This window comes from Pseudophryne corroboree, chromosome 3 (assembly GCF_028390025.1).
Source record: "Pseudophryne corroboree isolate aPseCor3 chromosome 3, aPseCor3.hap2, whole genome shotgun sequence".
Classification (NCBI taxonomy): domain Eukaryota; kingdom Metazoa; phylum Chordata; class Amphibia; order Anura; family Myobatrachidae; genus Pseudophryne; species Pseudophryne corroboree.
In genome coordinates, this window is record NC_086446.1 from 706,803,428 (window position 1) to 706,819,184 (window position 15,757).

At 46.9% G+C, this 15,757-nt stretch overlaps 1 protein-coding gene across 1 annotated transcript in view; it reads right to left on the reverse strand.

Moving 5' to 3' along the window:
• LOC135056656 (alpha-2-macroglobulin-like) overlaps positions 1-15,757 on the reverse strand; it is a 213,897-nt gene that overhangs the window by 92,303 nt on the left and 105,837 nt on the right. Inside the window, exon 15 of the mRNA XM_063962102.1 lies at positions 12,341-12,493. Coding sequence (XP_063818172.1) covers positions 12,341-12,493 — 153 coding nt within the window. The remainder of the gene's footprint in view (positions 1-12,340; positions 12,494-15,757) is intronic.

The window sequence follows — 15,757 nt, forward strand, 5'->3', positions numbered from 1 at the left end:
AGTTAGGAGTTCGTCACCCCCCTGATTTGGTGGTTTGGGCATTAGGCCCAGGCCACTGTGATTGGCTGTGTAGGCGGGCATTAGGCCCGAGGGCATATAGTGGGCATTAGGCCCAGATTAATAGGTGCGACCCCCCCCCCAGATGAATAAGGGTGGTACTGGGCGCTAGGCCCAGGCCATCCCGACGTGCACAGAGTAGGCAGGCTTGTAAGCCTGAGCCCCACTCTATAAGGTGACCCTGGGCACTAGGCCCAGGTCACCCAACGGGCAACAAGTTAGGCGGGCGCTAGGCTCGTGGGTGAAGTCAGGCCACCGGCCTGTGTGCAGTTAGGGGGCGCTAGGCCCAGTGAATAAGTGCCCTGAGGTGAATAAAGGTGGCACTGGGCACTAGGCCCAGGCCACCCTGAGGTATTAGGTAGGCAGGTCCGCTTTACCTGAGCCCCTGAGAAGAGAGTACTGGAGGTGGGTGAGCTGTGCGGCCCCCACTACCGGGTGTTCTGAGTCGGGTAACTAAAGGGACAGCACCGTGGTCATTGCTTGCACTGTGTATCGTGTTGTATGCTGTTACCGTGCGGGGTAAAGTGTGAGCTTGTTAAGTGTGTTTAGTTTTGTTGCACCACACCCACAGAGCTAGTTTGAGGGCTCTGCCGTTGTAGTTAGTATAGGGGTGTGACACTAGGCTAGAGTTAGGCCCTGCACGGCTGTTTGCTTGTTTGTTTGCCTCCTTACAGGGACCTGTAAGAGAAGAAGACGTTCGCAGTGCGGAACTGACGGTGAGTGGCATCTGTGTGCGTTTGTCCCTTGTCTGTCCCCGAGTGCCGGAATAGGGATTGCTCACGGACGTGAGAATCCCCTTCATCACACTACGTGCGAGAGCGCGAGTGTGTGAAATCTGGGTGGCTGAGGCTTTGTGCCAGTGATGACCTTTCACCCAACCGGTGAAGGTCGCTGTCACCCCTGGGGTATCCCCTCTTCCGGTGGAAGAAGGGTGGATACCTCCCTTAAGGTAGACCATTTTCTCCTCAGCTCGTTCGTCGGTCAGCTCCGAGAGGGAATCGTCGTGTCCGGATCCGACTGAAGATTGCCAGGTCCGTTGAAGGATCCGGTACCTGAAGGTGAGAGAGAGCGGCGCCTGGTGAGTACCGAAACTACACCTGCACGGCAGCAGGCACCACCACACGCACCGCCGCACCTCTTACACAGTGACCGGAGACATAACGCATTCCAGAGAGGGCACTGTGTATTGGAGACAACCATTGCTTCTCTCAGCTATATAAATAGCGTTAATGAAACCTATGGGAGCCACACAAACAGAAAGGCAATGAAATCACTGGTGTTCTCTATATTTAATATAGAGAAACAATATTTCTCTATATTTTAGGCTTCTCCAGCTAAAATACTGTAGAAAAGTCTACTAAATAGACCCCATACTATATCAGCATTGACTTTATTAACAGAGAACCATTTGCACATTAAACTGCTATGAAATAAATGTGGATACAAATATTATGATATCAAATCTGATAGACATGCAAAATCAGAAAAATATAAGTCACAGCCCTTATCTGCTCCAAACTATGGGGTTCATTCAGACCCGATCGCACGCTAGCTTTTTTTGCAGCGGTGCGATCGGGTCTGAACTGTGCATGCATATGCTCTGCAATGCGCAGGCGCATCGGCCGGCGGCGGCGGGGATCGCTGGACAGCGACAGAATTAACAAAGAAAGTGATCACATGGGCGATTGCAAGAAGATTGACAGGAAGAGGCCGTTTATGGGTGTCAACTGACCGTTTCTAGGGAGTGTCCGGAAAAATGCAGGCGTGTCCAGCCGTTTGGAGGGAGGGTTCCTGATGCCATCTCCTGGCTGGATCGTCACAGCGGCTGAGTAAGTCCTGAGCTGTGCACCCCTGCACAGTGATTACCCCCTCCCCCTGTAGGCGGCAACTACCTGATCGCAGCACTGCAAAAAAACGCCTGCGTGCGATCTGGTCAGAAACACACCCTATGTTATGTAAACCCACCCAATAGATATATATATATATATATATATATATATATATATATATATACATGTATATATACTGCTCAAAAAAATAAAGGGAACACTTAAACAACACAATGTAACTCCAAGTCAATCACACTTCTGTGAAATCAAACTGTCCACTTAGGTAGCAACACTGATTGACAATCAATTTCACATGCTGTTGTGCAAATGGAATAGACAATAGGTGGAAATTATAGGCAATTAGCAAGACACCCCCAATAAAGGAGTTGTTCTGCAGGTGGTGACCACAGACCACTTCTCAGCTCCTATGCTTTCTGGCTGATGTTTTGGTCACTTTTGAAAGCTGGCGGTGCTTTCACTCTAGTGGTAGCATGAGACAGAGTCTACAACCCACACAAGTGGCTCAGGTAGTGCAGCTTATCCAGGATGGCACATCAGTGTGAGCTGTGGAAAGAAGGTTTGCTGTGTCTGTCAGCGTAGTGTCCAGAGCATGGAGGCGCTACCAGGAGACAGGCCAGTACATCAGGAGACGTGGAGGAGGCCGTAGGAGGGCAACAACCCAGCAGCAGGACCGCTACCTCCGCCTTTGTGCAAGGAGTAACAGAAGAAGCACTGCCAGAGCCCTGCAAAATGACCTCCAGCAAGCCACAAATGTGCATGTGTCTACTCAAATGATCAGAAACAGACTCCATGAGGGTGGTATGAGGGCCCGACATCCACAGGTGCGGGTTGTGCTTACAGCCCAACACCGTGCAGGACGTTTGGCATTTGCCAGAGAACACCAAGATTGGCAAATTCGCCACTGGCGCCCTGTGCTCTTCACAGATGAAAGCAGGTTTTCACTGAGTACATGTGACAGACATGACAGAGTCTGGAGATGCCAAGGAGAACGTTCTGCTGCCTGCAACATCCTCCAGCATGACCGGTTTGGCAGTGGGTCAGTAATGGTGTGGGGTGGAATTTCTTTGGGGGGCCGCACAGCCCTCCATGTGCACGCCAGAGGTAGCCTGACTGCCATTAGGTACCGAGATGAGATCCTCAGACCCCTTGTGAGACCATATGCTGGTGCGGTTGGCCCTGGGTTCCTCCTAATTGTTACGCACACCAGTGCTAACAGGAGTATACCGGTGTATGAACAGAGAGGGAAGCGAAGCAAACGAACTCACAGACAGTATAACATAACATACACAGGAGGTGATGGAATAACTAATAAACACAAAGTGAACGGAGAAGCCCAAAGGCTCAGGAATTGGGTGTCTCCCTAGTGTCAGGAATGCTCAGATGGAATAGAGCGGACAATGAAGCGAGGTGTGGTGATTTAACATGTGGAGCACCTGAAATGATGTTGCTAAGAACAACAGAAAAAACCCCAAAGGGTTACCAACGGGTGTGGGAATAAACTCCTTGGTCAGAGATAGAAATATAGACACAAGGAGAGTATCCACAATCCTAACCCCCACTTGCAGGGCACAGGTTCAGCTTACTGCCACTAAACTGACACCTGGACGCCCTGCACAGTGAGGGAGGATTAAGCAAGCAGGTCTGAGAGTACAGCCGCAAACCTGCTGGGTTCACAGAATAGCAAAAGAACCCCAGCAGGTCAAACAACTGACTCCAGTCTTACTGCTAGGTCCGGATTGGCAGAATGAAGTACCGAATCCCAAGGCCTATTCGCAGTAAGCAACAAGTAAATACAAAGTCACACAGTACTAGCTAACTCTCTGGAACTGACTAACAAACAAAGATTCAGCAGCATTTGCCTAGCCTGAGAGGATGGTTTATATAGCAGGTGCTGTCCACGCCCCACTCAGACCTCACAGACTGTGAGCACAAAACCAGCGCCGGATTCCCTGCCGTGCACAGAGCCTGTAACCACTACACAGTAAAAACCCGGACCGGAGTATCAGCTGCGCTCAGGTTACTTCGCTAACACTTGCCTCCCGGTTGCCATGGCGACGTGGCAGCACAGAGCAGGAGATCCTAACAGTACCCCCCCTCTGACGAGGGGTCAAAGAACCCCTACCACCGGGTTTATCGGGGAACTGCGAGAAGAAAGAGCGTATCAGTCTGGGGGCATGAAGATCAAAACTGCGCACCCACGACCGCTCCTCCGGGCCATACCCCTTCCAGTGCACCAAAAATGACAGCCGACCCCGAACCATCTTGGAGTCAAGAACCCTTTCAACCACAAACTCCCTCTGACCCCGTATCAGAAGAGGAGAAGGTCTTCCACTGGAAGAAGGATTACTAACCGCCAGTTTTAAAAGGGAACAATGAAATGTTTTACTGATACCCAATGAACGGGGCAGATCTAACTGAAATGCCACCGGATTGATAACCCTGGTGATCTTATAAGGGCAGATGAACCGGGGGCCTAACTTATGAGATGGCTGTCTCAACTTCAAATTCTTGGTGGACAACCAGACGAAGTCTCCTAATTTGAAGCTGCAGGGTCTTCTCCGCTTATCAAAAACCCTTTTGGTCACTAATGACACAGACACAAGGGCTTTCTTCACTTTCCTCCAAATACCCCTAAGGACCGAAACAACAGAGGAACCACCAGGCGTGGAATCCAGGGGGTCAAAAGAATTGGCCTTAGGATGATGCCCATACACACAAAGGAAGGGAGAGATCCCTGTAGCAGAGTGAGCCGCGTTGTTATAGGCAAACTCCGCCATGGACAGATGAGCAACCCAGTCAGTATGACACTTGGAGACATAACACCTGAGGAACTGCTCCAAGGACTGGTTCACCCTCTCAGTCTGCCCATTAGACTGTGGATGGTAGCCTGACGACAAGCTCACAGAAATCTGGAGATCAGAACAAAATGCCCTCCAGAATTTGGCCACAAACTGGGATCCACGGTCAGAGACCACATCAAGTGGCAACCCGTGGAGGTGCACAACATGCTGCATAAATAACTCAGACAGGCGTCTGGCTGATGGCAACCCAACCAGTGGAACGAAATGCGCCATCTTCGAAAACCTGTCAACGACAACACAAATGGCTGTCATCCCCGAGGATTTGGGCAAGTCCACCACAAAATCTATGGAAATGTGGGTCCATGGCTTAGACGGAATAGAGAGTGGATGTAATGGGCCGAAAGGAACCCCTCTAGGAGTTTTATTTCGGGCACAAACGTCACATGCCCGAACCCACTGATCCACATCCCTAGCCACCGAGGGCCACCACACCGCCCTAGACAGCAACTCCCGAGTTCTGACAATACCCGGATGCCCTGCCGACCTATTGGCATGGAATTCCAGGAACACTTGCAGTCTTAACCTAGGAGGCACAAACAAGAGACCTACCGGAAGGTCTGGAGGAGCCTGCTCCTGTGCTCTAAGGACTAATGACAAGAGGTCCTGGGTAATGCCCACTTTAATACATGATGGGGACACAATGGGCAATGGCTCCTCGGTGGTCTCTTGAACTGGAGCAAAACTCCGCGAGAGCGCATCAGCCTTGATGTTTTTTGACCCAGGGCGATATGTTATCAAAAAATTAAAGCGAGCAAAAAACAAAGCCCATCGTGCCTGCCTGGCATTGAGCCGCTTCGCTGACTCTAAATATGCCAGATTCTTATGGTCGGTGAGAATTGAGACCACAAACTTAGCCCCCTCAAGCCAGTGTCTCCACTCCCCGAGTGCATCCTTTATAGCCAACAATTCCCGGTTACCCACATCATAATTCATCTCGGCAGACGAAAATTTACGGGAAAAGTAAGCACAGGGATGAAGGCGATTATCAGACACCCCCATCTGAGAGAGCACTGCCCCAATACCTATCTCAGAGGCATCCACTTCTACCACAAAAGGACTCTCTGGATCTGGGTGTCGCAGCACCTTGGCCGAGACAAATGCCCTTTTGAGACGGGCAAAGGCCGCTTTGGCCTCACAAGACCTGTGAGCAACATCCGCCCCTTTCTTAGTGAGCGCCACCAAGGGGGCCACTATAGACGAAAATCCAGCGATAAACCGTCTATAAAAATTCGCAAAGCCCAGAAAACGCTGAAGCGCCTTCAAACTAGTGGGCTGCACCCAATCCAGGACTGCCTGTACCTTAGAACCCTCCATTTGGAAACCTTCTGAGGAGATAATATACCCTAGAAATGCGATTTGCTGGACTTCAAACTCGCACTTCTCCAGCTTCGCCCCAAGCTGGTGGTCTCTGAGTTTCTGGAGGACTAAGCGTACATGCTTCCGATGTTCCTCCAGGGAATGAGAGAAGATTAGGATGTCATCTAGATAAACAACTAAGAATCTATCCAAATATTCCCTGAGCACATCGTTCATGAATTCCTGGAAGACTGCCGGGGCATTAGAGAGCCCAAAAGGCATCACCAAATATTCATAATGCCCTGAGTGGGTATTAAAGTCAGTCTTCCATTCATCCCCCTCTCTTATTCGGATTAGATTGTAAGCACCGCGTAGGTCAATCTTAGAAAAAATGGTGGCAGTACGAAGCTGGTCAAACAAAACCGAAATGAGAGGCAGTGAGTACGAGTTTTTAATCGTGATACAATTCAATTCCCTGAAGTCGATGCAGGGTCGCAACGAACCGTCCTTTTTACCCACGAAGAAGAACCCCGACCCAACTGGGGACTGTGAGGGTCTGATAAATCCCTTAGCCAAGTTGTCCTGAATGTACTCTGCCATAGCCTGAGTCTCAGGACGTGACAGGGAGTACAAACTGCTCTTGGGAAGCTTAGCATCCGGCAACAAATCAATGGCACAGTCATAGGGGCGATGGGGAGGTAGTACCTCCGCAACTTTTTTGGAGAACACATCCGCAAAATCTGCATAACATCCTGGCAATCCTGGCAAACTTAGCTGCGAGAGCCTGACTGGAAGGCTCAAGCAACTCCTGAAACAATCACTACCCCAACTAAGAATCTCCCCAGAGACCCAGTCAAATTGAGGGTTATGGGCCCTTAACCAGGGTAACCCCAAAACCAATGGGGCAAAAGAACAGACAGTCACATAAAAAGACAATTTTTCAGAGTGTGTGGCTCCAATAAACAAAGGAATTTGGCTGGTGCAGGAGGTAATTTTACCCTGGGACAATGGTTCCCCGTTTAACCCACAGATCTCAATCTCTGATGCCAAAGGTACTGAGGGAACAGAGTGTTCCAGGGCGAATTGACGGTCCATGAAAACCCCATCGGCCCCACTGTCAACAAAGGCCTCAGTCTTGACAGTTTGACCGAGGATCTCCAAAGTCACCGGAATGAGAAAAGTCTTTTTGGGAAATTCTGACTTCTGGCCTGACAGGATATTTCCCATCACCCTCAGGCCCTGAAGTTTTCCGTTTTTTCTGGGCATGATACTACAACATGACCTTTATTCCCACAGTACAAACACAAACCCTGCTGTCTCCTCCGCGTCTTCTCACGCGAGGAGAGGCGGGTAGCCCCAATCTGCATAGGCTCCTCTGAATATTCCTCAGAGTCTGAGGTTCCCTTGGGAAAAAAGGAAACTGCGGTCTCCCTTTCAAGCCTACGCTCTCTCAGCCGTCTATCCACCCGGATGGATAACTGCATGAGCTGATCTAAGCTATCAGGCGAGGGATATTGTACCAGTTGGTCCTTTATCTGGTCAGAAAGGCCCCTTCGGTACCGGTTTCTCAGGGCTGGGTCATTCCACTGGGTATCATGAGCCAACCTCCGAAACTCCGTACTATAAACCTCAGCTGGCCGTCGCCCTTGCTTAAGAACCGTAATCTGAGCCTCGGCTGAAGCCATCTTGTCAGGGTCATCATACAAAATGCCCAGTGCCGTAAAAAAAGCATCAACACTTTTAAACGACGGACAGTCAGGCTGTAACCCATATGCCCAGACCTGTGGGTCTCCTTGTAGCAAGGAAATCACCATGCCCACCCGCTGAATCTTCGACCCAGAAGACTGGGGCCTAAGCCTGAAATATAGCTTACAGCTCTCCTTGAAACAAAAGAACTGCGAGCGATCTCCAGAAAAACGATCCGGGAGATTTACTTTCAGCTCCTTAACTTGCCGCTGCTGCTGCGGGAGCTCCGCTAGCAGCCTGCGGGGTGTTCATTTTAATGGACATCTCATTAAATTGTCGAGTCAGGACCTGCACCTGATCGACCACCTGTTGCAAAGTATTTTGAGGGGTATGCTCCATATTCCCACAAAATTTCAACAGGAGTAAGGCTGCTGAATATGTTACGCACACCAGTGCTAACAGGAGTATACCGGTGTATGAACAGAGAGGGAAGCGAAGCAAATGAACTCACAGACAGTATAACATAACATACACAGGAGGTGATGGAATAACTAATAAACACAAAGTGAACGGAGAAGCCCAAAGGCTCAGGAATTGGGTGTCTCCCTAGTGTCAGGAATGCTCAGATGGAATAGAGCGGACAATGAAGCGAGGTGTAGTGATTTAACATGTGGAGCACCTGAAATGATGTTGCTAAGAACAACAGAAAAAACCCCAAAGGGTTACCAACGGGTGTGGGAATAAACTCCTTGGTCAGAGATAGAAATATAGACACAAGGAGAGTATCCACAATCCTAACCCCCACTTGCAGGGCACAGGTTCAGCTTACTGCCACTAAACTGACACCTGGACGCCCTGCACAGTGAGGGAGGATTAAGCAAGCAGGTCTGAGAGTACAGCCGCAAACCTGCTGGGTTCACAGAATAGCAAAAGAACCCCAGCAGGTCAAACAACTGACTCCAGTCTTACTGCTAGGTCCGGATTGGCAGAATGAAGTACCGAATCCCAAGGCCTATTCGCAGTAAGCAACAAGTAAATACAAAGTCACACAGTACTAGCTAACTCTCTGGAACTGACTAACAAACAAAGATTCAGCAGCATTTGCCTAGCCTGAGAGGATGGTTTATATAGCAGGTGCTGTCCACGCCCCACTCAGACCTCACAGACTGTGAGCACAAAACCAGCGCCGGATTCCCTGCCGTGCACAGAGCCTGTAACCACTACACAGTAAAAACCCGGACCGGAGTATCAGCTGCGCTCAGGTTACTTCGCTAACACTTGCCTCCCGGTTGCCATGGCGACGTGGCAGCACAGAGCAGGAGATCCTAACACTAATGCAAGACAATGCTAGACCTCATGTGGCTGGAGTGTGTCAGCCGTTCCTGCAAGACGAAGGCATTGATGCTATGGACTGGCCCGCCCGTTCCCCAGACCTGAATCCAATTGAGCACATCTGGGACATCATGTCTCGCTCCATCCACCAACGCCACATTGCACCACAGACTGTCCAGGAGTTGGCGGATGCTTTAGTCCAGGTCTGGGAGGAGAACCCTCAGGAGACCATCCGCCACCTCATCAGGAGCATGCCCAGGCATTGTAGGGAGGTCATACAGGCACATGGAGGCCACACACACACTACTGAGCCTCATTTTGACTTGTTTTAAGGACATTACACATACTTACCTACCTGACCCTCTCCATGAGGGAGAAAATGCTCTGTTTCTGGACTTTCCTGGTAATGTATGATTGCCATCACCTGTGGTGAAACACCTTTCTTATCAATTAACTAGCTCACCACAGGTGATGGCAATCATACATTACCAGGAAAGTCCAGGAACAGAGCATTTTCTCCCTCATGGAGAGGGTCATGTAGGCAAGTATGACATTACATCAAAGTTGGATCAGCCTGTAGTGTGTTTTTCCACTTTAATTTTGAGTGTGACTCCAAATCCAGACCTCCATGGGTTAATAAATTTGATTTCCATTGATCATTTTTGTGTGATTTTGTTGTCAGCACATTCAACTATGTAAAGAACAAAGTATTTAATAAGAATATTACATTCATTCAGATCTAGGATGTGTTATTTTAGTGTTCCCTTTATTTTTTTGAGCAGTGTATATATAAACACACACATATAAACACCACCACATTCGACATCCTTGCATTGTGATTATTCCACTTAGATCAGCTGGGCTTTATGAATTCCTAAAGTTATTGGGCCTAATTCAGACCTGATCGCAACAGCAACATTTTTATCTAATGGGCAAAACCATGTGCACTGCAGGTGGGGCATATGTAACATGTGCAGAGAGAATTAGATTTGGGTGGGGTGTGTTCAAACTGAAATTTAAATTGCTGTGTAAAAATAAAGCAGCCAGTATTTACCCTGCACATAAACAAAATTATCCACCCAAATCTAACTCTCTCTGCACATTTTACATCTGCCCCACCTGTAGTGCAACATGGTTTTGCCCATTAGAGAAAGATTTTGCTTTTGCGATCAGGTCTGAATTAGACCCATAGTACTGTAGTCACGATTATATAGGGCAACTTTGTCAATGGGAAATTGTAAGATATCACACCAAAAATAAATATCCAGTCTGGGAGTCTGCAGCAAATACTGTATGTTCTTGGAGTGGGATCCCCGGTAATCTTGCTAGCAAATACTCAGTCAGCAGATCTTGCATGAGCCGTAGCATAACCATGATCTTGGTCCAAACCAGAAAGTAAAGACATCGCACGGACCGGCTCCTATTGGGGCCCCTATCTCTGCACGTGATTTTGGGAAAATTTAGCAATACTCCAGTCAATCAGCTCCTATCTGTCATATGTCCAGCTCCTAACTGTCACTGTTTGAAAAATGTCAGTTGGCAGCAGATTGGCTGGAGCACCATTTATCATATGCAATAAGTTATATCCTTCACAACGAGTTTTATCACACATTGATAAATGGGCCCCATCATTTATTTTTGAGATGATATGCTGTGAAAAAAGAGATTTCCAAATTACAAATTTCAGGACCAATAAACGATAAATAGTAAATACTGTATGCCCCATAAATGGCACTTTCACCAGTAAGTGCATTTCCAACTGGACTTGCATTCTCACTAAAATAAGTGTTGGAGGAGCCTGGCCCAGATCAGCCGCTAAGGGGAATATTGCCTCCCATACAGCAGCCACCGGTGCCCCCTGTACAGTGGCGGGGAGGAAAATGTGACGGCTGTCTGTTCATACTGAAAACATAGGATATGATCACATGACTCAGCTCCATCCTAATACCAAATTCATTACCAGGTGTGTGCTTCATCCCCTATTAATCTGGACATGAGACTTATACCCCTTTCAGACTGCCTGATGCGGGTCGCACACGGGAGCCTGACATGGGAGCTCCCACTGTGCGACCCTCCTCAGGCTCTCCATCACCGCTGACTGCAACCCGTCATATTGCAGAGTTGGAGACGTCAGCGGTGACTCGGTGGGGGCAGCGCTTGGAGATCACATGACCTCCAAACGCCGCCCGTACACAGAGAGTGAATGGGAAACGGATTGCATCGTACCAGCTCCCATTCACACCGCACAGTGAGCCGGGTTCAAGACGTGTTCAACCCTGCTCATGACCTGGGTTGAAATACTGGGTCACTCGACCTGGTATTTCAACCCTTGCACCTTTCAATCCGCACATGAACACAGGTTATGCGCATTCATGTGCCAATAACCCGTGTTTAGATGCGGCGACACTGTCAGACTGGGGCATGTAGGGCCCAACGGGGAAATACAGTGATAGGGGCCAGTCTCTAGAGGGGGTGTGCCCAGCCGCCACATTGGTTTGCCTAACCATTTTGCAATTGTTGGTCCCTACAAAATTATATACAGTAAATACTGTTGTGCATGCATGATAATGTACTAGATTAGTAACAGTACAGACTGGAACCTGATCCCTAGAGGAGCGAGTAGGCCCCCAGGCAGTAGGGCCCACCGGTGGTTTCCCCTGAATCATGAATCATTATCTCATATTTTCTCCAATTATTTTGGTTTAAAGAAATAAAAGTATTACAGGTTGAGTATCCCATATCCAAATATTCCGAAATACGGAATATTCCGAAATACGGACTTTTTTGAGTGAGAGTGAAATAGTGAAACCTTTGTTTTTTGATGGCTCAATGTACACAAACTTTGTTTAATACACAAAGTTATTAAAAATATTGTATTAAATGACCTACAGGCTGTGTATATAAGGTGTATATGACACATAAATGAATTGTGTGAATGTAGACACACTTTGTTTAATGCACAAAGTTATAAAAAATATTGGCTAAAATTACCTTCAGGCTGTGTATATAAGGTGTATATGTAACATAAATGCATTCTGTACTTAGATTTAGGTCCCATTGCCATGATATCTCATTATGGTATGCAATTATTCCAAAATACGGAAAAATCCGATATCCAAAATACCTCTCATCCCAAGCATTTTGGACAAGGGATACTCAACCTGTACCAGAAGATCACAATAGGTAATGAATATCTTGAAAAAGGAGAAGCCATAATATTTGTTTTTAACCATAGTATAAGAATAAATCCAAACTTACTAAAACATCTAATAAGGAGACTTCATGAGGTGCATGAAGTAAGAATCCTTTATCCACAGATCGCACGGAGCACCAGGATCCAGAGTCTGCTGTTACCTTAAGATTCACATTTTCTCCAGGACGGACCTGAGCTTCAGAGAAACTGAGATGGACCTGTGAAATATCAAGAATATCAAAGAAGATTTTAAAGTAAAATAAATCAGTAGTCACATAAACTAGTATACTGTACTGTAGCTTTCGTTTCCATTTTGATTTTTGTATATTTTGTGCCAATAAGATCTGTACTCCTCGTAGCTAGGATTATAACCGAGTTGTGGATGGGTTTTCAGTGTCATAACTTTTCTGGAAATCTTGCCTCTCACAGTAGCCTGGAGAATTGTGTAATTAAACAGTGCTCAAGAATGTCAGCTGTGTTGACAACATTCTACTAAGGGGATGCTATCAGGATGGCGATGCTCGAAACCCCGGAATCCCGACACGCAGCCAAAATGCAGGCGCCGGAAGTTCGACATCACTTGGAATGCCAACTACGGAATCCTGAATGCCAACATCCTGAATGTAAGTATGCCGGGGTCTCCAAGGTTTTTCCCACAGGGAAGGGGCAGGCAGTGGTGCAGAGAGGGGGGAGAGGGTATTCTTATCCCCCCCGCCCATCCATCTGTCCACCCAGTTCATTACAGTGTGAGAGAAGGCAGACTGCTGCCACAGCAGCAACCTCTCTCCGAAACAGAACACACGCTGCTGGTGTGCTGACTTTGGAGAGAGACAGCTGCAGAGGAAGTCAATCCTCTCTCCCTGTTGGGTGTGTGGGAAAGGGGAAGGGAGAGGTGCGATTTCACCCACACATCAGCGATTGCCCTCCTTGGCGCCTCCTGTGCAGTCTTTACTGCCGATTCACTTTTAACTGTTTTCAAATGAGGGGGTGCGGCCACGCCTTCTGCATTGGCCATTGACCACAGATGGGGTGGTTAGGTTTAGGCTGCAGGGAGAGGGTTAGTCTTAGGCTGTTGGAAAAGGGGGTTATAGGTAGGCTGCGGGAAGGGTGGTATTATTAGGCACCCCTTGGGTGGGTTAGAGTAAGGCTGTGGGGGAGGGAGGGATAGGTTTAGGCTGTGGGAAGAGGGGCGTTAGGTTTGGGTACCGCCGGGGAGGGTTAGGTTAGGCTGCGGGATGGGAGGGTGAGGTTAGGTTTAGTCTGTGGGAAGGGAGTGTTTGAGTTAGGGGTACATTGGGGGAAGGTAAGTATAGTTACCTAGCCCCTGTCGGGATTCTCACCATCGGGATGCTGCAGTCAGTCTTCTGTACCACCAGCATCATGGCTGCCGGCAAATCATACACAACTACTAAGCAGTGCTTACTTTTAAGGTTATTCTCACTATGCCATAGTAAGTACTAATATTCTTTACAAATAGGGAGCCATGAGGCCCTGACTGTTCTTCAGAGGCAAAGGAATCCCCACCTCGGTCTGATCATGCACAGACAAAACCAGAATACCTTCTGCATGTCAAAAGAGGAATCGGCCAGTAGCTTCCATACATTAACACTGGGATAGTTTTTTGAAAACAGTAGAACCAGTTGCCTTATACGTAACTACAATGGATATTGGTGGGTTGTGCATGTAAATAAAAAGAAATAAATACTTAATGTACCTTGAAAATGAAAGAATTTACCAGCATTTAAGCTGCTTTTCTATGTGGTCTATATCTAATGGGAGGACAGCATAGTAACTATGTTGTCACACAGATGTATGAAGTGTTAATTTGGCAAATATCACATAATGATGTTAGTCCCATCTGTGCCATTCCACAATTACTCTCTCAAATTGGGATGCTATAATGTTATTCCACCATCTTTTATTCTCCGAAGAAGTCTTGTTTAACACAGGCAAAATGTGTTTCATGTTTTCATTTACGTTCTTGTTACTGGGCATTTCCCTGTCTGCTTAAAGGAGAAGACGCAGCACTTAACTGTGTAAATCACATAGGGGTCTATTCGATTGAAGTCGGAACTGCCATCTAGTTGGAAAGACGGCAGTTTCCGACTTATTTAGGTTGAATCATGATTCGACCTATTCAATGGTACTGCCATTTTAGCGACATGTCGGAAAACACATGGATCAGCAGATTAGCCCGGGATCCACGTGTTTTGTCGGATTTGCAGCCAAATCCGGCAGGTTTTAGTCCCATTTTCGACAATGTCAATCCGACTTTGAAAAAAGTCATATTGGCATAGTCGAAAACGTGCAAAACCAGTCGGATTTGCCCGCAAATTGAATACTGCATTGTTGGATCCTCTCCGTCGGAGATGATACGACATGCATTGAATAGACCCAATAAAGTGTTAAATCTAGGTGAAAAAGAAACTGCTAATACAAAGCATCAACATCTGCAGACTATCTCTGCCAGTAGACACCATCCCCATCTCCAGAATGTACATAGGAGCACAGGAAGACCTTTATCTGCTCTTTGTTAAACTGCACAGCGCTTCCTTCACATGGAGCATAAACTGAATCTAAAATTGAATCCACCTACACAAAATCACAGTCTACCTACTGTATAGCCATTCAAATCAAGACCAACCATTAGCATTATAATAATACTACACTCAGTGGCGGACCTACATAGAAACTAATGAAGCTTAAATTTCAGCGCCCCTAATCCCGGAGGGGCCTGACCGCAATCCTCTCAGTTGTGCATTTTAATACCAAAAATCTGATTTTCACCTCTTGTTTTTATGTACTGTATGGTTATAGCTCATCACCAATAACACCATGACAACCAGGCTTCTAGTACAGCATAGCTGTTATTGCAGTTTGTATGCATGTTGCGTAGTACCATTAGAGCTGCTGGGGTTCTAGTCTAGCTCTGTGATTTGCGTACTGTAAATAGCATGAAGTGTATATCCGTTTTGAAATTACAATTCCCGAGTCGGGAATTGTAGTTTAAAACTGATGCACATTTCACGCTATTTTTACCTATAGTTTAACTATTTTCTCTATTTTATACTTCTCATAACATTTTATGTGATCATTTCTGTAACAATTTTATCCATTTAATATATTTATCTTTCTGCTATTTAATGTGATATTTATGTGACTAAATGGGGGCATCCAATTAGCCGTGGTAATTTACAGCAGCTAATTGGTTTACCAGGTGTTACATAGGTCGAAAATACATAGGTCCGCAACTTTTCGCAGACACTATGTATTTTCGAGTGAAAAACGGGTTTTACGTGATAAATAATAGGATGGGGGGGGGTAAAAAAATATTGATTTTTTTTTTTTTTAAATCTGCATTTTCAAGGCTAATGGGATACCTCACTATTTACTACTCTTTTAAGTGTAATTGAGAAACTTAAGAGTATATTTCCTTAAAGTCATTTTTCATAAATTATTTAATCTGAATTGACTTAGGGGGT